Source organism: Natator depressus, chromosome 6 (genome assembly GCF_965152275.1).
Source record: "Natator depressus isolate rNatDep1 chromosome 6, rNatDep2.hap1, whole genome shotgun sequence".
Taxonomy (NCBI): domain Eukaryota; kingdom Metazoa; phylum Chordata; order Testudines; family Cheloniidae; genus Natator; species Natator depressus.
The window spans coordinates 22,378,793-22,402,129 of record NC_134239.1 but is presented as its reverse complement, the minus strand read 5'-3'; the positions used below and the strand labels follow the sequence as shown (position 1 = coordinate 22,402,129).

General features: G+C 42.5%; 1 protein-coding gene across 2 annotated transcripts; it reads left to right on the top strand.

Moving 5' to 3' along the window:
• The first annotated feature begins 394 nt into the window (after positions 1-394).
• On the top strand, positions 395-14,182 carry GATD1 (glutamine amidotransferase class 1 domain containing 1). Of its 2 annotated transcripts, none has more exons than XM_074954782.1 (8): positions 395-535; positions 2,026-2,102; positions 5,920-6,025; positions 7,340-7,447; positions 8,120-8,214; positions 10,731-10,824; positions 12,705-12,816; positions 14,139-14,182. In XM_074954782.1, exons 1-8 carry the CDS (start codon positions 439-441, stop codon positions 14,143-14,145), a joined length of 696 nt encoding a protein of 231 aa, XP_074810883.1. In that variant the 5' UTR covers positions 395-438; the 3' UTR covers positions 14,146-14,182. The 2 variants fall into 2 exon arrangements, with proteins under 2 accessions (XP_074810883.1, XP_074810882.1); XM_074954781.1 differs by having other exon boundaries at positions 14,136-14,182.
• The last annotated feature ends 9,155 nt before the right edge of the window (positions 14,183-23,337 follow it).

Here is a 23,337-nt window from a genome sequence, read left to right as displayed (position 1 = left end):
GCGCACAGGCTCCCCTGCTCTGGGGCTGAACCAGAGTTGTGTAGTGGTGTGTGTGTGTGTGTGTGTGTGTGTGTGTGTGTGTGTGTGTGTGTGTAAAGGTTCAGTTGCGTGAGGATCGGCTGTGACACGTCCATTGTGAGTGGGGCTCACTATGGCAAGGGGCTCCCGCCTTTGTATGGCCACAGCTCCCCCCCGCCCAAGCCCCACAAAACCCTGCCAATGACACCCTCTTATCTCCCCCCTCCGCCCGCCCCGGCCAATGACACCCCCTGTCGGCCCCGCCCCGCTGCCCCGTGGGCCCAAGCGCTGACGGGGGCGGGAACAGCCGTGCGGAGCCGAGCGAGGCCCCTCCCCCTCCCCTAACGGGCGCCGCCGCTGCGGCGCCTGCGCTGTGCGGCCCGGCAACCGCCGCTCGGGCCGTCGCCCGGGCCCGTCCGCATGAGGAGGCAGCAGCAGCCGCCGGGCCCCGCCAGCGCCATGTCGGAGCGGCCCGGCAAGCCCGCCTGCCTCATCATCGCCAGCGCGGCCTCCGGGGGTGAGTCACGGCCCGGGCCGCCCCTGCCCCACTGGGCCCCCGCGCCGCGGCCCCGGAAGGGGACCGAGAGCTGGGCCGCCCCTGCGGAGGGGGGGGGGCCGCCCCGACGCCGGTTTGCTCTGCCCCGGCCTCCTTCAGCCCCGCCGCGGAACCCGCCTCTGGCCCGCCCGCCTTGGCCGCGGTGACCGCGGGATCGGCCGGAGCAGGGGCGCCCTGCTGCGAGGGGCGGGGGGGTCAGGGCCCGGCTCTGCCGCCTCCTTCCCAGCCCGGAAAGCGCCTTCAGGCCGCTGGCGAGTGTGGCCCGTGGGGTACTTGCCCAGGGGGAGCCCGCGGCGCTCGCTGTCCCCGCGCTGCGCTGGGGGCAGGGGCAGCGGCGGGGTCTGGGCCAGCCCCCAAGCCCCCCACCTTGTGTTCATGATGGGATCCAGGCTGTCCAGGAGTAAATGGAGATGCTGGGTGGTAGACCTGGCTGGCAAACTGAGCTTGCCCACGCAGCCTGATTGGAGAGCGATTTGTATGAATCGCTTCCAGCAGAAGAAAGACAGGAACGACGCTAATGCTTCAGAGGAAGGTTGGTCTGGTAGTTCAGGTGCTGAAATAAGGCTCATGAGATGGGTTCAATAATCGGCTGGGTCAGACGTGCTGTATGACCGGATCCACCCTGATTCAATTGGCCTCGTTGGTACTGACCCCCCACTTGGTAAGGCAACACCCATCTTTTCACGTGCTGTATATTTATACCTACCTACTGTATTTTTCACTTCATGCATCTGATGAAGTGGGTTTTAGCCTACGAAAGCTTATGCTCAAATAATTTTGTTAGTCTCTAAAGTGCCACAAGGACTCCTCATTGTTTTAGTCTGTGAAAGAAGCTTATTGGAACCTCTCTGAAGGTGAGTTCATTACCTGAACTCATTCATTACCTGAGTTCATTAAAGTTTGTGAAAGGCTCAGCTACTGTGCTGATGCAGATTGTAAAAATACCTCACTGTCAAGAACTTGCTCTGAGCAGAACTTAAGATTTCTATAATTAGAAGTACGTGTACAGGCATGATCCTTTCCCATAGTTCTTTATCCTGCTACGTCAGATGCCAGGGAGTCATTCTTTTAGAAATTTCTGAAGATGGCTCAGTCAGTGCTGTTCCTTTTTTGGAGACTGTTTCAACTAATTTTTCATTGGTGTGGGACTTCGGATTTTGCTGCTCTCTCTAATTCCTTCAACACTGACTCTGCCTGGACTGTTACTGTTTTTCAAAGCATTACATTTTCTAATGCTGTTGTTAAAATACTAACATCAAATATAGAGTGTGAAAGTATGATGCATTATCTTTGTGAATATTTCTCCTTGTGTTTTTAAAAATGCCCCTAGGCCATGGGAGCTTTTAAGTGACCCGAAGATTCATTTAATGCTAGTTGGTGAAATATGTACAGTGTAGCTGGGTTTAAGGCATGATGATTCTTTCTTTAAGTTGTCCAACTCTATTTTCCAGGTGTGTCTGCCCAATCCTTCCTTCATTCTTTTACACTGGCTAGTGCTGCTTTTAATCTACAAGTTGCCACTCCAGGGGTAAGTGTGAGAGAACAGGAATTGACATCAGTACATACTATGATGATCTGAAAACAACCAGTCCTGCATTAATGTATAAAGTAGTAATAATGAAAACGTATGGTAACCCTTCGTTGAGAGAATTCTAATAATCTTTACAGATGAAGGCCCTTGATCTTTAAACTCTTACATACATGCTTAACTTCAGTGAGAATACTCATGTGCATAGAGGTAAACTATGCATAAGTGTAAGGTTGTATGCTGGTACACTTGAAGAGATTCTGTATTGCAGTTCTTATTTAATAATAATTATAAAGTCCTTTTGATTTTTATGTTCTAAAGCAGGGGTGGGGAAACTACGGCCCGGGGGCTGCATCCGGCCCTCTGGACATTTTAATCTGGCCCTCGAGCTCCAGCCGGGGAGCAGAGTCCAGGGCTTGCCCCGCTTCAGCCGCGGAGCGGGGTTGGGGGCTTGCCCCTCTCTGTGCGGCTGCTGAAAGCAGCGGCATGTCCCCCCTGTGGCGCCTATGTGTAGGGGCAGGCAGAGAGCTCTGCACACTGCCCCTGCCCCAAATGCTGCCCCCGCAGCTCCCAGTGGCTGGGAACCACGGCCAATGGGAGCTGCAGGGGTGGCACCTGCGGACGGGGCAGTGCGCAGAGCTGCTTTGCCGCATCTCCGCGTAGGAGTCAAGGGGGGACATGCCACTGCTTCTGGGAGCTGCTTGAGGTAAGCGCCACCTGGAGCCTGCACCCCTGACTCCCTCCTGCGCTCCAACCCTCTGCCCCAGCCCTGATCCCCCTCCTGTCCTCCGACCCCCTCTGCCCCAGCTCGGAGCACCCTCCTGTACGCCCCAGCCCCACCCCGGAGCCCGCATCGCTAACTGTAGCCCTCACCCCCTTCCGCACCCCAGCCCCCAATTTCACAAGCATTCATGGCTTGCCATACAATTTCCATACCCAGATGTGGCCCTTGAGCCAAAAAGTTTGTCCACCGCTGTTCTAAACGATGTTTCCTGAAATACTGCAAGAATTTTAAAGGGGATTTACAAAGGGAAAAAACGTGGAGATTGTGTTCTCTTTTGCTTCTTTATGTTGTATAAGGGAGGTTTGAAAAGTCAACTTCCTTCTCCCCTTCTCATCCCTTCAAAAAACCCCAACAAAATCTTTTGTTGCTTGTTTTGTGTATGACATTTGGTCTTTCCTGCTCTGGAAGATTCTGACTAGAGAACTAGGAAAATGATGACATCATAGAATCAAGATAGTAAAAACTGAGCAATAGAAATGGGAAGGGGTTTTTATCAAACTTTAAAAAACTGTTTGACCCAGATTCTCTGCTGCACCTAGTTTCTGCTTGGTACAGCCAGGGGAAGTCCTCAGGGAGCCTGTTGCATCTCCCTGATTCTCAGGGTTGAACTGTGCCTGTCCTGGTGTAACTTAGAGCAACGGCAGCTCTAACTTGCATCACCTGGCAACAGTCCACAGTGTTTACTAACCCAGCTGGTTATGATAACCAGCTCTGGCTATGCTCCTCTGCTTCTGTCCCTATCCTGGGGTGACAGGAGTGAGTGAGTGTGTGTGTGTGTGTGTGTTTGTGTTTAGCATAGGAGGCAGGTATACCAGGTTTGCACCAGCTGAGAGTTCCTGTGCAACAGAGGAATTCTCAGTTGTCAGATCTGGCTGTTTTCTAGATGGCACAGAGAGATTGGAATTCCTACAGAAAATCTGACCCTTTGTGTTTTTTGCTAACACTCTGACCATGTTAGTCATTGAAGTTAAAGGACGTCTTCATTAAAGATTCTTCACTTTCATTTAAGGTGTTAAAACCTTTAATAAAAACATTGTGTATGCCTGCACAGGAGCAAGGCCTTAAGTTCTGATATTCAGTCTAATATTTCCCTAGCTCAGTTGTGTGAATTATTGAAAAAACAAACATGCATGTGATTGATTGCAAAGTACCCACTCAAATGGATTATAAAAGGACAAATAAGCAACTTTTACATTTAGTGTGGCAAAAAAGTACCAATGTAACACTTCCGTTCAGTTGCAAACAATGAGAAGTTGCTTTCCTGCAAAGTTAGTAAGAAAATGACTCACTTTCATTCTGCACTGAGATTTTTGTCTTATTGCCTCAGATACAAACAATTAAACCAAAATAAAATGTGCTGATCCAACTATCTCTAAATGCATGTATAAAAACTAATAACACAGAACTGATTAATATTAAACTAAAGGGACACTTTCCCCAATACTGTTCCATCCCTGTGCTATGTTTACCTTGCTCATCAAGCAAAACCTGGAGTGGATAGTTGAGCCTTATGTAATATCCTTTGGGCTTATTTAAAAATTTTGTATTCATATAACTTATTTTGATTAGCAAGTTTTTCAGAAATTTCTAGATGGGTTTACCGTAAAATACATCAAAATGGATAACTACATACGTCAGGAGATTGATACTAGGAAGTAAATCTGCTCATCTCTGGGTCAGTAGTTCAAATTTACTGCAGGCTAACAGCTTAAAAATTACCATCTGACAAATGTTTGATATTTTCTCTGTTTCTAACAGACTGGAATTCAAATTTCTGACATCACTCTTGAGAGATTAGTAGTTAAGTCTAGTTGCTTGTTGTGGCTTCCTCACAACAAACAAATGCAACATGTACAATTGTAGTTTAAACATAATTTTCCAGTAGTTTTAAAAGCATATAAACATGACTCACTACAAAAATTAAAAAGACCCAATTGTGTAGAAATTCATGGAAGAGTTTTAGTTCTGTAATAGGCAGAATAGAGTGAAAAAGACTTTTCATGGAAAAATTCACATAATTTGTCAAATTGACAAATATACAGACATAGTACTGGGAGAGGCCTTTGTCTCTGTCACCAGTTAAAATCCTGTCCAGGATAGAAGTGACTGAAAATTGTTACCATTTTATTACTGAAACAAGTTCATTTCTAACAGGTCACATAAATCTGCCTCACAGTTTGGCACTAAACAGTGCTCTAATTTGTGCCTCTAAAAGGCCAGGGATTAACTGGGCCCTGGAAGATGAAATACCCTCTTCTCAAATAGAGGCCAGGTCTACACTAATAATACTTTGCCAGTATACCAGGTTTTTCCAGTATAGCTTATTTCAGCCACCCTGAGCAAAATAAAAAATACTGGCAAAAACATGTCTACACTAGAGGCTTTTGCTGGCATAGCACTCCTGACAGACACATCTGTTCCAACAAAGGTAGTTCAGACAGGGGTGAAAGTAATATTAAATTCTTACCAGTATGGGGCCCATGGAAGGGGTGGGGCCTCAGGCAGAAGGGGCAGGGCTGGGGGTCAGCCTCGCCCAGCTAGCCCATCTGTGCTGCCTAGGCTGTGCCACCCGGGGCTCCAGCCACTGCCACGGTAGCAGCGGCGGTGACTGGGAGCCCTGGGCCCTTTTAAATCGCCGGTCCTGGGGCAGCTGCCCCTTTTGCCCCCCCCACCTCCCGTTGGTGGCCCTGCTGGTAGGGTCCCTACCGGCAGGGCCGCTGACAGGGGCAAAAGAGGCAGCGATGTTAAAGCGCTGCCGTGGCTGCATACAGGCCGGTATCTGCTTCTTACCGGTATACAATACTGGCCTACTTTCACCTCTGAGTGTAGACCTCATGTTAGATATGGCTTCTTGATTTCAGGATTAAGTCATCTTGGAGAGAGAAATACCTTTTCTGTGGACAAAGAGAGAACTTTTGGTTGCAATGAGCACTAAAGTCCCTGTAAAAAAAAGAAACTCCACACTTAGAAACAAACTAGACAAAAAACTGTGCACTGAGATTAACCACTGTCTTTGAACAATGATTCAACTAGGGGAAGTTAATTGACTTTGTTGATGTGAATGAGAGCAACATGCGTTGGATACAGGACTTCCGTATGAAATCTTATGCAAATCCTGCCAAGTTGGAGTCAATTGATGGTGAGTATCTTACATGTCTTCCCCTCTATATTGTGAAAACAAATGCTTCTGACTGTTAAACCTTTGGGAAGAAGAGAGCAAAAAAAGTAATGTTTTTGGAGTCTGTCTGTTTGCATAATGGGCATCACTGTTGTCTTCCCACCCTAATTGCTCAGGCTATTCCCCCTTACAGTTTCCTGGAGAAGCTGCATCATCTGTTCCAAACAGACAGCGTAAGTAATCACTGAGACAAAAACTAGAGGACGAGATGCAACTATAAAATGTATTTTCTTCTGTTTTTATTGACGTGTACTGAGCACTGTTCAGGCAGAATATGCCTAACAGAGTACCTTCCCCCAAGCACTTACAATAGCAAGGCATGTGGATGCAATCCAGTAGAATACAGGAAAATTACTGAGTGTGTTGTAGCTAGATGAACTGGGTCTTAAGAAAATTTATTAAGGAAGAGTGGGAAAAGGCTTATCGTATGCTAAATGATAGGGTTGTTCATGAAAGAAGGTGTAAAGTCAGGAGTGGGCAAAGAAGTCAAAAGGATCAATAAGAAGAGAAGCTCATACACTGTGGAAGGAGCATGAGGGGCTGTAAAGTCAGACTGAGGAACTGATGTAGGGAAGAAGTGAGATGGGGCAGAGCCTTGTAGGAAATGAGGACCAGGAGCTTGAATTTGTCTGTCTTATCGTGGATTTTGCCATGCATTTCAGCCAAGATATGGGGCCTGTCTAGGTATTGCAGTGGGCCTCTACTCCCTAGTGGATTTTGGGAAGAAGCATTAGGCTTGAGATGTCTTTCCCTTGATTGAATCAAAGTTGTGCTAAAAAATTCTCGCTCTTAAACAGAGGTGGGTGGGGTTTTTTTTTGCATCTTAATGTTTTTCCTAGCATGTCATGAGCAAGCAGTCAAAATGTTAGACTGATAAAAAGCCAATATTTTGGCGAGATACATTTGCTCCTGGAGAAAGGGTATACTAAACTAGGCATACTGTTAACTGTGGGGTTGATTAAAAGGCTTCTGCTATAGTAGAAGGAAGAATGGTAAATCTTTGGCTTGTTAGGAATATCTCTTTAGAAGCTTCTGATCTTCGTAGGCCTATATACCACAATATAGCTTTCTCCTTCCTGAGTGCTGGATTTTATAATAGATATTTTATTTTTATTTAATTTCTTTGGTTTGTTTTTTTACATATTGTAGTATGTGACTGACTTCTTTTGTGGAGTATTTTTTGCTTTGTCAAATTTTGAAAAGAAATCATGCTCAGATACTTTTGCCCGTTAATGTTTATAGTCCAAACTTGTATTATTCTCTCTTCCTGACTAGGTGCTAGATACCATGCCCTGTTGATTCCTAACTGTCCTGGGGCTTTGACTGACCTTGCAAACAGTGGATACCTAGCTAGGATATTGCAGCACTTCAGCAATGAGAACAGTAGGTAAACCCTATTGGGGATCTTTATTTTGTTTTAATAAAATCCAGAGTCTGTACGTAATTCATTACTTCATTGCTGGTCCATACAAAAGTCTATTTATCTTGCAGTGAACACTTGTAGGCATTGTAATGGAAGAAGTGGTGATGTGGCTAGCAAACTTCAAATTATTTACACAGCTGGAAGAGTGCAGCAGCATCAGAACTTTAAAAAAATAACAAAACCTTCCTTGTGGAAAGAGATTAAAAATAAGATCTTTTGAGAGAGAGAAGAGAATTCCTCTGCCTTACCAACGTCCAAAACTGGAGTGATGCTCCCTGTCAGTCAGATGGAACTCTTAGTTCTTAGCCAGTTACACAGTATTATAGAGTCCTCTTCAATAAGATCCTGATCCTGCAAAGAATCGCATGTGTGCTTTAATTTAAGCACTTGAGTGTGAATAGTCCTGTTGGAACTACCTGTGTTAAGCACAGGTGTAACTCTGAAGGATTGGGCCCTAATCTTGTAAATTGGTGCACAGAGAAAACAGTAAAGCTAGAGTCAATGCAAACAATGCCTCATAACATTATTTTCAGAAAGGTAATATACAGTAACTTAAAGGATATTATTTTGGCTGTTGTAACTTTCAGGATATTTATAATTAAATTAATTTCTTAATTCTGTTTGTTTTTTAGAGCCTATTTGTGCTGTGGGACATGGAGTTGCTGCTTTATGCTGTGCCACAAATGAGGATAAATCCTGGGTATTTCAGGGATACAGCCTGACAGGGGTAGGTGCCATGAAGCAAACTTCTCCCAAAGTGAGGATTTCACTGTGCATGGGGCAGTGTAATTTAGTGTTAGTGCCAGGGATTTTGGCGTCATCCTAGGTCTTAAGAGACTTTGGTCCAAATCAAAATAATCAATCTGAGAAGTTCAACAACGTGTTATTCAAGAGCTGAAGGACTGCAATTGGCAAAGGGTGCTGTAGGCCAGGATGGTGAGCTGTGTAGGGGCCCAAGACTGCATACGAGGGCTCTGCTGCAATTCAGCCTTGCTCTGGTCAGTGCTGTCAGTCTCAGTATTTTATAAATACCAAATGAAGGTGATAAAACCTCTAAACAAATTTGCCATAGTGTGTCTGGCTGATAGTTCATGGCTTTAAACGTCCCTAGGTACTATGGTTATTCAATTTGGTGCCATAACTCTGCTTGTAAATTTTATTTCTATGAATGATTTTTAAATGTTAAAGGAATCTAATTCAGAAAAGGGCTATTTGTACAAACTAAAAGAAATTCAAACTCAGGCTGCTGCTATTGATCTCTTATCCTGTTGTGCCGTTAGGCTGTAATGTCTCAGATCACCCACAGACTGTCACGGATTTATGCAGGATCTATACTCGTTTATCAATAAAATGCATAATAAACATTCTTAATGCAACTTTTGTAGTTGAAAATTTACACACAGAGTCAGGAAATTTAAAGTTATGGTTTCCACAGAAGGTGTAACACAGACTCCTTGTGCATATATATTTGATATCACAGCATATGCTGATACTTTTAATGTAATATGTGCATTGTGGCCTAGTTATGGTCATTAAAGATGCAGATTTGTTTAAATTGATGATGCAGTTGTACACTGAAATGTGCAATCAGACAAAAACACCGTGTCCTGCACGGAATCCAAGTAACTGGGCTCTGCGGTATGGAGATCATGACTAGGTGACATTTCAGCGGGCTTAATCTCTTGCATGTTGTTTACTGGGTCCAGGCATATATTTTCTGCTGTTAAATTAGTTGTCAGTATCATGCTCTTGTGTGAATGGAGAAGTGGGAAGTTCCTTTATATCATGGTTGAATGGGCGGACCCCAAAAGCAGCACAGTGGAGAGCTATCTTTTTAAATCTCTTTAGCCAGCACTGCAGGTAAAAGTGCCACAGCAGTAGCTAACAGAAGGTAGATCGCTCATGGGACAGGGCAAAAGGGCTTGTCCAATAATCTAGGTTTTTCATTTAAGAAAAAATGTCTTATGTGTGATGATTTTGTATGCATGAATGGTTGAGTGTGAAGAAGGAACTGAAGGTCAGGCTGTGTTTTATTTGAAAGGTAATTTTTCTCACATTTGCACTGAGGTCTTGGATTGGTTCTGTGACCCCCAATGTCATGGTTTGAGAATTGTTAGTATACCTGCCTGCCCATAGTGGGTTACCTTCTCGTTAGTGTGGTGTATTTGTTTTAACTTTATGAAGTTCTAGGTTTCAAAAATATTCTCATGAGGGTTCCATTAAGATACAAAACGATAGGAAAACTAACACCCGTGTGAGTAAGCAAGCAGATGTAATGTACAATGTGTCAGGTTGGAACAGCACCATGCTTTGTGGTGTTACAAATCATGAAGTGGTGTTCAATGCCTTTTAGCCAGAATTACAGAATCCCAGCTAAACATCCTAGTGGAGAATTTCACTGTAGCTATAAAATGGCCCCAAGCATTTCTAGCTTTTTACAAAACAGAGTCTGTAATTCCATTCCGACTTATCATGCTTTGTGGGTACAAAGCTTTGCTTATCTCTTCATGTAGGTGATTATGCTGGATTTAATGCTGATGGAGGTCAAGTAACAAACTTTTATCAGAGAGAGCTTGCTGTTACCATTATTGCAAAACAACTTGAAAGTAATCGATTGGAAATTTAATTAAGTGGAATTATATTTATAATTACAGAGCATGAGGGTGCATTGGTATAATGCAGTTCTCAGTCAACTATTGTTTTCTCAGAAGCTTCTCTCCTGGTTTCTGGGCATGATGTTCTATTCCTTCCCTGACACTGGAAGACTGTTTTCACCTCTCATTATTTAAGATTTGCAGAGACTGCAGAATCGGAGAAAGGGAGAAGAGCAGAAAAACCCAGCACATCCTCTAGGGACATTGCTTTGCTATTCTAATTAAGTGTGAGGTTCTCAGATGGTGCCAGCACCAAATCCTAAAATAGAAGCCCCAACTTCTTAGTCATGTACTGTTAGTGCCACTATGAGGTACTTGTGTGCTTAACCTTCCTATGCAGACTGAGATTGACTCCCATGAGAATTTTCAGTTTGCGCCCTAATTTGGATATCTGTAGGCAATTGGATATTTTGGGGGGGGGGGTTTAAGTACTCCAAAAATAACGTCAGTTGCATGTTTTTATTAAAATTTTTGGAAGAAGGAAGTGGGTAGAAGAATAGATTGTGACAGAATATTTTCCTCATTGGTTTTGCTTGGATCTATCTTATGTAAAAGCTAAGCAGACTTATCTCATTCTCCTGTTTTTCAGCCCTCTGTGTATGAGCTGATAAGGCAGCCCAGTTTTGCCAGTTTGTCCATTATTGTGGAGGACTTTGTGAAAGATTCTGGAGCTACCTTTAGTGGTACGTCACTTTCTGATTGTTAGCCCTTCATGTCTTATGAATGATTGGTGGTGGTGAAATAGCTTTTATTCCTTTGCCACACATGTGAGAAGGACCATTACAGAATGTGCTCTGTTACACTCTGTTAAATTACAATGCAACACATGCTTAAAGACCCTGGAAAGTTAAAAATGTTTTAAAATCCAAATTACTTACCAACGTTAGTAGTAATATCTAGCAGGCTGGATTGTGACAGAGCCCTATGTGACTGCACAGGAAAGTTAGTACCATAGCATCCACCTACACAGCCGTATTAACACACCTCTGATCTTGGGTCCAGTTTACATTATTCAAGCTTAGTTATGTATAAAATTGGTTTATTGGCTGTTTTGATTTGTTGCTTGTGGGCTGTCTTTGAACAAAATACAAAATCAGTTTTGATCATTAAATAATACTAGTCTTTTTTCCAAGTAATATGTTTTTGTGAATTGCAATGTAACAATTTGACTTTCAGTTGCAAAGCCTCAACTTCTGTAATTTGTGAGCACCAAAATGCATTAACACAAAAAATTCTGAGCTGAGTCTGCCACTCTATCTTGAATGCTGTTGTTCTGCTTTGTTATTGCTGAAGGCTCAGAAGAGTGTTTCATTTTGCTGAATATGCAATATTTATTGTTATACCCAAGATCCATGGGGAGAATGAAATAATACACTGTAGAAGGTTCCAGTCCTCTGTTACAATTAAGTATCTGTCACATTCACCTTTGGTATCTGAAACTAGGGAAGAAGCAGGAGAGAGAGCGGTATAATTTTTTGAACCCTATACATGAAAAATAATTGAGAAAGCCACAATATTTAAGCCACTGGGTTTATTTGTAAACAAAACTGCCAGGCTTTGGGCTGATGCAGTTGAAACAGCTGAGTTAGAAATTGTACAAAAGGGATTTATAATGGAAACAGTGACAGACCCTTAAAGAACAAACACTGCGTGCACTCTTTAACAAGAAAAAAAGAGATGCCAATGTCTCTTTGAACTGCCATGTACAATTTGGTTATTTTTCTTTTCCATTACTGCTGCTAATCAAGCTTTTTGTGTGTTTAAATAGCAGCTTTCCCCTTTCTAATTAGCTGCCTCTTCCAGATTAGTTCAGTAATGATATTCCAGCATCTGATGTCACAGTCACTTCCATGGTGATTACTTGTGATGTCATACAGATTTGGCTGAAGCTTTTACTGAGTGGATTGAGCAGCAGGAGGAGTATGTTCTGAGATAAGCCATTTATTCCTATCCACGCATTTGGATTATCATCATCAGTTGTCAGGTAGGGGGTGGAATACAGAAAAAGAATGACAGGTTAATGGAATTTCATAAAATAGTACTTTAAAAAGTTTGATCAAGGACAAAAGACCAAAGTGGTTGGTGAAATACCAACATGTTACTAGTGAATACCAGTATATCAGGGTATTTTCACTGGACAGAAAATCTGTATCATTGCAGGCTCTTTGTAAGGCAGTGATTGCTAACCTTGGTTTCTTAGATGAGGGGTATTTATAATGCATTGCATGGGTGAATGGAAGTTAAAGAAATGCACTTCAGAATTTGTTTCCCAGGATAGCCTCATGAAATACATAGGGAACTTGATAGAGGACTGGTACAAATAAAGGGCCAATCTGACAATCATTCCATGCAGGGAATTCTTGTTGAAATCCTCAGGAAGCTTTGATGGTAGGGTCAGGTTTATCTCTACCTTGTAAACAGCTCAGCATATCAGTTAGTCACCAAACACTATGTCTATTTGAAATAGTTAACCTCTGTACTGCAGTCTCATTGGATGTGTGAAATCGAAACTATGAAGCAGTGTCCACTGACATCAGTATTTGAATATTTTTCTCTGATTCAGCCAGCAAGCCAGATGCTGTACACGTAGTTCTGGACAGGCACCTTGTTACAGGACAGAATGAGAATTCCACTGTTGTAGCTGTCCAGAACCTTATTCTTCTCTGCAATGGCAGGTGAGGAAATATGCGTAAAGCACCATGGGAATGGATTCTTTGACCAGAAATATTTACGTTTCAGGAATAACTCTGAATAGTGCCACAAAGAAGACCATTTTTCTGATATAACAGGAGAAGTACGAGTCTTTTTAAATTGCAATTTGCTTAACTACATGTTTTGTCTCTTGTGTCTTTTAATTTTACTAACAGCATTTTTGACTTAAAATTATTGGGTTTGAAATGCACAGCTACACACACAGACTGATAAAGGGAAATATGGAATTTGGGATCACTCAGTCTTTTCATTAGGATAAATTAATCTTTTATGTGTATATTCTTAGTGTCACAGTTTCAGGGGAACATCACCTGTATTCTTCTCCCCCCACCCCCACCCCCCATGGTCTGCTCCAGGAGTTCCCAGTTGGGTATCGCATTTCCAGCTGCCACTTGTGTCTGGGCAGGAACCCTTGTACCACTGCCTTCTGACCAGGGGGTTTTAAGGCTGCATAGCTCCCCCGCCTGACACTGTGATATCACGAGCTAGCCAGTATGTCTAAAAGCCAACACCTGTGCTTTGCTTTCTCTCTCTGAGGGCTATGAACAGTGTATTGACAGCAATTAGAAATTACCACTCAGCTCTTGCTAAGCAAGCACCTTTATTATTAAGGTAAAAGCATTACAGTCAAAACATAATAAAAACAATACACAGATTTAAACATACCAGGAGTCACCCAGGGACCCTTGTAGACCAAAATCATTCCAATCCTTTCACAAGGGTTGGGGGTTCCCACAGAGAGAAGCTCCTGTCCATTTGCTGAATCAGAAAGAAACCCAGTGTTGGTTCAAGCTCATCCTTTTATACCAAAAGCCATTTCTTTGTCTCTTAGTCTCTGGAAAACTCATCATGAACCAGTATGTGCAAACCACCATGGGGGCAGTACTTTTCTACAGTTTAGTCTCAGTGACTCCACTAAATCACCACCCACTGTTCTTAGTTTCTGTAGGAGTAGAACACAATCATGCATAAACGATTTGTAAATTTACTACAATGTCCTGCAAAATACTGCATGGGATTGCAATATCTGTCACACTTAGTACACTTTGAGCTATGATAAGTTAGTATTTGGGCAACTCCATATATTTTGTATAGTAGGAATGAACAGATTTCAGATATTTGTTCTTGTTAGGTTGGTGGTTTAATTTGTTTCTTGGATTTGCCAATATGAAAGACGGCAAATAAGAAAAATCTGAGTGGGATTAGGTGAATATTGGTGAGAAGTTCCTTTCCAGCTGTGAGCTAGCTAGCCATGTCTTGCTGTTGGATGTGTTTCATTCAGCAGGAAATGAAGGAGCAGGCCTCCTTGTAGCTGGGATGGATGAAGAGCCAGAGAGACTGAAGACTTTCTTGTCTGTGAATGGGATGTCTTGCGGATGGAGAGGGCCATCAGCACTTCTGTTGACTCTGTGATCATGAAGAGGCAGTACCAATGTACGTGCAGAGTGGATAAAGCTTGTGAACAAGAAAGCATTTACGTGTATCACTCCTTAAAGATGATCCTGAAATAGTCTCACTTCACTTTCTGGTAGTGAAACTTTTCTTTCAGAATTTCTCCCCCCTGCCCTTGAAAAAAGAAGTTTCTACATTTTACATGGGAAAACATCCTAAAAAGAGCATTTATATTTATAATACCAACACTTCTCCTTGTGCTAAAGGGCGGAGACCCCAATCTAGGGCGATATAATGTCAGCCCTTAGTTGGGAACCTGGTAATTCAGCTCCATAGCAAAACAGTTCTGGAATACTCTCAATTTAGGTCCATTCATTTATCAGCTGGTGCCTGTGGTTCAGATCTCAAACTCCACAATTAATGCTGTATTGAATTGCAGTTTGAAATCTATTCTAGCCCTCTGTCCAATGAGTCATAAAGTTGGCTCCAGACTCTCTAAATGGATTTTTGAAAGTGTGACAAATTTGAGATATAAAGGAAAATGCTTAGATAAATCCTGCATGAGTGCAGCTGAACAACTGAGTCTGAAGCAGCTCACCTTGGCGATACCATTGACATAATGTGCTCTTTTCTCATTGTGCACTTCTGTAAAAAATCTGCTCAAAGGTTGTTTTAAAGGACCCTCTAAAAAGTCCTTTGCAGTACTGTTGTGTGCAGCATGTATTATGAATTTGTATTGTTTGGATTGTTAGAAATATTGATCTCTGGCAAATACAGTGCAATTGTCTGTTCTTGGAAATAATTTTATTACAGAAGTAAAAATGAATTTACTTGGACCAAATAGATTTCATCCTGTATGTAGTTTCTTAGCAGATCAATGACTCATTCTCTTTGCATTTCATATTGAGCATATCATTTGTTCCTTTCCATCCATTTAAAAAATGAAAGGGGACAGTCAGACCACAAAGAAGGGCTTTCCCTCCACCTTAGTCCTAACTATGCGAAAGCTGTTGCCGGAAGGTGGATGCATTCATGGGTGGCTTTTTTTTTTTTTTTTTTCATGACTGAAATTGAGACCACCCTTTTCTGCAGTATTCTCTAGGGAGCCGAACTCATAAAGTTTCTCCTAGTTATGCTTTACCTTAAAGGGAGCATCAGATGCTGTAATCATAGTCATCTAGCAGACCAGCCTTGTTCCCTTTTCTGAGGGGAAATGTTTATTAGCTCTACTTCCTCTCAAAATTGCTGTGTGAGCTTAAACAATTTGCCATGGGGTTTCTAGGATTTCTGGCTGTGTTATAAACTGAATCCCTGTTTTCAGATTTGCACTTGTGATGGAAATGTTGGTTAAATCTTCATCCCTGTCAGTTTCTGTCAAGGATTTTCTTTTAGTTTTTTCTCTGCTGCCAGAACGTACGTCTCAGCTGCAGTTTCAGTGGACCATCCAGTGAAATGATGTGGAACATCTATTTCAGTAGCATGTAGAGGCTCAGACAGAGGCCATGTCTAGACTACAAAATTAAGCCGACCTAAATTACATCAGCATACAGTCGTTGTAGTAATTATATCACTTGTGCATGTTTACACTTTGCTACTTATGTCAGCGGTGCATGTCCTCACCAGCAGCACTTGCACCAATTGAACTATCCGTGTGGGATGGCTTCTGAAAGCCAGCAACAGTCGATGTAAGCAACACAGTGTCTACACTCACACTGTGTCAGCCTAACTACATCAACATTGACTCTACGCCTCTCGTGAAGGTCGAGTTAAGTTGATGTAGCAGGCCAGTTACGTCTGTGGGAGCGAAATTTTAGTGTAGATGTTTACATAGGTCATCGTCAGCTGTTTTGCGTCTACCTAACTCTGCAGAATAGACCAGGACTGAGATTGGGGCCCCACTGTGCCGGGTGACATACTCTCACAGAGCAAGAGATAGGTTCTGCCCCAAAGAATTTACAGTCTAAATAGACAAAACAGACAAAGCCCTATCCACTAGACCAGAGGTTCTAAAACTGGGAGGCGGGCCCCTAGGACGGGGGTTTGCATGAGCAGCTTTCGTGGGGAAAAAAATTTACTGTGCACATTTTACCCACAGCAGTGAATAACTAGCAAAGCTGATTCCTCCAGACATCATAGTTCCTCAGATGGCGCTGTGCATATTGATGGATTTTGTTAACCTTGTATTATACAAAGTCGTTGCCATCTGTATGTTAATCTGTTTGCTACAACATGGCATGCACGTTTCATTGTAAGCATTGACCACAATCGCTGTTTTGCTTTTGCTCTTATTACAATGGATCGTTGGCTCTGTTTGGATCAAAGCCTTAATGCTTTTAATATTTAAACGAGAGCTGCATGTTAGGTGTGGTGGTGGTGGGTTTTTTTAATCGATGTGTGTATTGTATACTTGTGTGGTGAGAGGAGGGAGCATAAACTACTACAGACACAAAGAAGGGCGCGATCAAACAAGTTTGAGAAATACTGCGCCAGCCTACGCTGCCTCCCATCTCTCTCTAGAATGTTCCCACCTTGATAGTCCATATTCCTGCCTCTTCCTTCATTCCCCCACCCCCATTTAAAAGCAGTTGAGAGAAATCTAGTTCTCCAAGGGCAGGAAACTGAAAGTTGCTCTCAAGACTGCCAATCTTTTCTGCTTTTATTTTTCTGAATTGAAAAATTTAGGGGCCAGGAGAGAAGACTTGTAATTTCACCAAGGCTGATTTCACCCAAAATTAGAGTCCCAAATACTATTTTTTTCCCCAATGGCAGTTTGAACTACAAGTGTGATGGCAATAACTTGTGGTTTTGAAAGCAGAAAGTGAAACATAATTTAATTCAAAATAGTTTTTGATTGGATTTGGGTAATAAATTGGTTCTATTTCAAGCTGTGCCTTGGGCTTCCTACCTGATTTTGTGCAAACTTATTAACATCTCCGTTCCCCATCTGGAACAAGGGACTTGTTGCCATCTCATGGGAGTGCTGAGGCTTGATTCCTAATTGGCAATGTGTTTGGTGACCCTTGGATTGAAGATGCTAGATGAGCTCAAAGTATTAAAAAGGTAACTCTCCATCATAACACTTTCTGTTGTAACTGCTTATGTATTTCTTTTGCCTCTTGTGACTATCTACTAAACCTTGTATGCACCTGTACAAGGAAGTTTTCCAGGTTAATCACTGTAAAAAATATGTAATGTTAAATGTACTACCTAATATTTTTGATGGGACTAGATGAAGAGGTGTCTTCCTTATTTTTCATTATTCCCTCTTGTGCCCTTTTTCTTTCTGATCTAAATAGTCCCCATATTGGAGCCATTTTTATTGCAAAACAGGTAAGTAGGCATTTCGTGCCCTAGCAAGAAGTGGCCTGATAGGTGATGCATAATGTCTGTTTGCACTGTCTGATGAAAAAAGAACATTGGCTGATTGTTAGTGACCTGATTTCTAATAGCAAAGCAAGTAAGTGATTTTGAAAGGAAACCCTCACCCTAATGTGCATGGTGGACGAGCAAGTGACAGCTTTAGAAATTATAGTGACAAATAGTGAACAACTGATGCTGACGCTGTTTTTAAAAAATATAGTTTTCATACAATGTGACCAGTTTAAACTCAGGGCTGGTCTACACTAGAAAGGTTGACCCATCTACATTGCTCAGGGGTGTGAAAAATTCACACCCCTTGAGGGATGTAGTTAAGCTGATGGACGGCCCAGTGTAGACAGTGCTAGGTTGACGGAAGAATTCTTCCATCAACCTCGCTACCGCCTCTCAGGGAGGTGGATTTACTACTACAGTGATGGAAGAACCCCTCCTGTCACTAGTGAGTGTCTACACTGGGGTGGAAAGAATGTCAGGCTGTCTTACAAAACATGTCCAGAGAGCATGTTAGCTTTGGGAGGAGCCTTCCTGTTCTTTGGTCACTGGATAAAAGTGCAAGGACACTTGTTTCTGCTGAGTGGAGCAATGAAAGGGGTAACAGGATGGAAAAGGGGGTAAAGGTAACTCTACAAAGGAAGTTGTAGATAATGTTTGCCTCAGACTTTTTTAAATCTTGGAAGAAATCCTGGACTGAGAGAACATTGCAGTGATTTCAGACGGTGAAATATATTTGATTTATATAGAAATGGGGCTCCTGTATCATTGCATTACTAAAGTACGTTGGGGTGAACATTGTTACGAAAGTTAGTGCCATCTATCCCCTCCTCTCCCTCACACATGCCAGAGCACAGAGAGCTGATGTCACTTTTAATCAGCTTCTGTCTCATGACACGCTGTCCGGTCCCCTCGCCCCTGGACTGGCTGATAGTCTCAAAGTTACAGTTTTCGTAATCAAAGAACTATTGGAAAATGTTTTCAAAACCTCAATACGTCTCTTGAATTTGCTTCTCAAATGCATATATATGTTATGTTCTTGGCACCAAAACTACTGTCATGTTTAACACTCCCTTCATTTTGAAATTAGTTAAATGCAAACAAAGTTGAAGTACCGGCACAGAGAAAAAAATGAAAGGTTAAGTCATTGTTATGTGCCCAGCTGTTGGAGCATCTCTCAGCTGTCACTCATTTAGTCCCAAAGTTAATCATGTTCCACACAAATTTGGCATCCGCCTCATTTTATTGTTGAAAGTGTATTTACATCAGACATGAATAATCATGAAACTGAGGTTGTGGAAAGAGTGTCGCTAAAAAAAAAAATCCCATGACATTTTAAGTTTCCTGTCTGAATAATTTTTGTCCCTTTTTGAATCTGCCACACATTGTGTTATGCAGAGTATTGTTCTGTGTTTGGGTCTTGGCAGATTGAGAAGTATGCCTAGTAGGCATCTCAGCTCTCGCATCCAAGCAGACCTTTATTATGTGTGTCAAGTTTCCCTCAGTGGAGACTTAAGTTTGTCCCTGTGCTTCACAAATGGCAAGTGTACTTTTAATGTTGTAAAATGTCATAAAACCGTGCCAGTGTCACTCTAAAGAAAAGGCTCTCACATTCTGAACATTTCTGCTGTTTTTTTTCTTATTTCTTAGAGTGGGTCTTGTTCTTACACTTGGACTTCACCAAATTGAGAGGTGGATACTACATAATAACCTTCAGTGTGTATTTCCTTCTTTTTCTCAGTTTAAAATTAGACTGGTAATGCCTCTTAAAATCCAGTTTTCTTTTGGCTTAATGGCATAGTAAAACACAGCTGCAGACATTGTAGCAGCTCTGCAAATGTAGCAGATACTTCCTTTGGCCAAGGCAGTGCCTCACCTGAACAAAGAATCTTTTATGATTCCACTGCAATGGTAGTTGAGACATCTACTAACACTGTAACTGGCCCTTTGTGGGGTGAAGAAAACTGAAATCTTCCATAGCCATTTTATTGCTTCTTTGGATCTGGTATGGGGTTAGTTATCAAGTGGCTTTAGAATTCTGGCCATAATGAGAGAATTCTGGCTACTACAGGTGTGGAATATGCCCAGTGAATACACAGCCCTGATGGGGTTCTTTCATACGGACATTATATTTCATAAATGCATTGTCACCCTGCAGGAAGTACATTTCTGGATCATGAGTCATTTAGCTTTCACCCTCTAACATTGCCAGATGCTTGTATCAATTGTTTAAAATTCCTGTTCTCTTTTCTCTGATTTATCATTTGTACTACACTGGTCTCCCAATATGTTAGGCCCTATATAAACATATAGGAAGGCACTGTCCCTGCCACAAGGAGTTTGCAATTTAACATGACGCTGAAGGGTGAGAGAAATGGTCAAACTGGGAATTGGCCATGGGTAAAATTATCAAAAGCTCCCAAGTCACTTAAGAGTTGAAGTTCATTTTCAAAAAGTGACTCAGGGCTTCTCTACACCCACAAGTTGTACTGCTCTCTAGTGTGGAGATAGTCGGACCAGTATAGAGGAGCTTTATACCAATATAGCTGTTTCTGTATGAGAATAGCTTAAGCTCTCCTGGTATAAGGCACTTTTATACTGGTATAACTCCACTGGTATAACTCGAGGTTGTACCGGTAAACTGGAATCACAGGAAACTATATCAGTTAAAAAAAAATCGCTCCCTTAACTGGAATAGTTATGCCACTACAAAGACTGGATAGACCAGGCTTTGGGCACTGGGGCACCCAAGTGCCTAAGTCACTTTTGAAAATGGGACTTTGGTGCTTTTGAAAATTTTACCCTATGCTTTAATACAGTCCCAGGTTATATTTTAATTATAAACTCTCCCAGTCTGCCCCCTCTGCCTAAACCCTTTTTAATTGGATTATTTCTTGTAGGTGGTACGTTAGAAGTGCCTCTTCAGGAAGAATTTAAATAGAGTGTAGTGGCCTTACAGAGCAGCTGAGGAAGTGTGCTCTGCACAGGGTGACATGGCAGAGAACTGGTCGTGGGAGTAAACAAATGGAGCACTGAGGCTGGCATTGGTGGAACGGAGAGCTCTAGAATTAGAGAGAGGTGGCTGCATAAAAAGGGGTAGGTTAATGCCGAGCCTTGATTAAAGAACTTCGTATTTGAAATGGTGGAGGAGGGGAGGCCAGGGAAGGATTACAAGAGGTGGTGACAGGATGACAGGGAGGGGTAAGGAAGCTGATCTTACCAGCTGTGATTTGTGGGAACTGGAGGTGTGTGATTCCCCCCTCGTGGAGCAGGAGGTTTCAATAATTGAGGGAGAGATATTGACTCCATGAAGCAATTGACTTAAGATACTGTAATGGCTTGTCATTAAGAATTGTTGAGATATGAAGCTGTGTCTTCACACGACAGTAAAAGGTGTGTTAACTTGAGTTGACTAACTTGAGATAAAATGCTAGCAAAGACAAGGCAGTCTGTAGTTTCCACCTAAGAAGGTCACGTTAAAGAATGCTGCTGTAAAAATCATTTTCCTAGCCTGTTGCTTTGACTGTGTCACTCCTCTCTCTTCAGCTCTCCGTTGCCTCTCCGTCCCCCCTCTATCACAGGAAACGGAAGTTGCTTGTCTTCACTTTCAAGGCCTATCCCTAGACCTATCCACTTTTAATCACAATCAAGATGTCAACTCCTTTGATTAGCCAATGATGCCAAGCTCCGTTGTCCACTTACTACAATTTTTCAGATGCACCTTCTGCTTTCTTCCATGCTGGCCTTCACACTTGGGAAGAACTCCCCATAAACATCCACAAAGTTACTGATTATCCTCCCTCAAATCCCTCCTTAAAGCTGTCCTTTACCATGGTGCTTACAAAAGACTTGACAATGGGTAGGCCACTTGTGTGCTGATACCCCTGCCTGTCATACTGACCAGAATAGCCTCATTGTTTCCTCATACTCCCCCATCTGTCTCTCTACCCATTTGTGGTCTCTTGCCTTATATTTTGCTAGTAAACTCTTTGTGGGGAGAGACTGTCTTTTTGTTCTCTTTGTACAGCACCTGGCACAATGGGGTCCTGATCTATAATTAGGGCTCCTAGGCACTGTGGTAATACAAATAATAATTACAAAGAGTCTTGTCTTCTCGAGGATTTTACCTTGAGTTAGCTAACTCAAATTAAGAATGCACCTTTTCATCGTGAAGACAAGGCCTGAGAAGTTCCTCATAGAAATGGTGGATACAAGCAGGTAATCAGACGGAGGGTCATTGAGAAATATTGTGGGGCTTATGGTCCAGGCTCAAAGGCCAGCCCATGATGCTACAGCTGAGAGGTTTGGAGCTAACAGATTTTCTGGAGCCCTGAACTCAGGTTAGATTCTTGTTGTCTGTGGAGGTGGGGCTGGGAGTGAGCAGTTGGAATGAGTGAAGAGAAACAGAAGGCCAGCAACTTGGTACAGGGCTGGAGTGGCTCACTTGAGATTTCTGTAAAAGAGTGCTGTCTGTGTGTGGTTTGTTCGTACCACTCATCAAAGAAACTGAACCCTGTGTACATTTTATCAATAAACAGACTACAGCTAGAAAATACCCTGACCCTGATTCTCATCCACATGGGCTTGCCTTTAGGCGACCTGTTGGCCCTAGGGCTGACAATACTGTATACATGAAGTAGCTCATGCTGTCAGGGTGGGACTCTGGAATCTGTAGATGCAGCACATGCTAGTGTAATTGTCTCACTGTGGCACAGCTGAATTCACATCGCTTGAAAAATGGAATATGTGATGGACAAAGCAGTTGCCCACTCTTTCCTTTGCGAGCCTGTGGCTTGGAGTATCTTGGTTTTATATTTTCTGCAGCTGATAACTCTCTCTTTCTCTCTCTGCATTTTGATACAATCATGGATCCCTTGATATGTATGTTGATGTTTTTTAAAACTTCTGATTTTTTTAAAATGTTCTCATGGAGAAAAGGGGGAAAATCCCCAAACTGATCAACTCATAATACCTGAGTCCCTACACAACATGCAGGGTGGACCAATAGGGATGGGAGGAAAACCATGTTAGCAAGATTTATCCATCACTGAGTTCCTAGCTCTCATCCTCTTACTGAAAAACAATTTACAAGTAAAAATCAAATTGTCAGTGGATGACTGTAATCTTTATCAATCTGGATGAAAATAGACCTAGCTATATTCTCTGTAAAAGCCTGCCTTGTAAGGTTTTTGAGTGAGAGAGAGAAATAAATGATATCAGTGAGCCTCACTGATTTCTTTCCAAAATGAGCAAGTGCTTGTTGAACTCACTGCAAAATCCAACAGCTTTGAAGATGATCTTTCTTGCCTTGGTCCAATCTTACATGTATTTTGTATAAGCTTATGTAGCCCTGCATGTTAATTTCACCATTGGTTCTCCAACTCTTCTTAAGCATATCACTTCAGAAAAGAGTATCTTTCATAAAGCACCTTCCTTCCCAACAGCTAAATCTTGGTTCTACTTGGTACTCAAAATACTACATGCCCACCAGGAAGTGCTCCAGACCACTAAGCCCTGGATTGTAGTTCGAGAGCAGCTTGTTTATATAAGACGTTTCCTGTAAGTCATCAGTTCTTAGCGGTTAAGGCTGAAGGTTTGTCTTCACGGCAGTGTTAGCTTGAGGTATAACTCAAGTATTGCCCCCAACCTGACAGCTGTCCACATACACAAATCTCTAGCTTGTTAGGTGATACTTTAAACCCTAGCTAGCTGGTCCGTTGGGT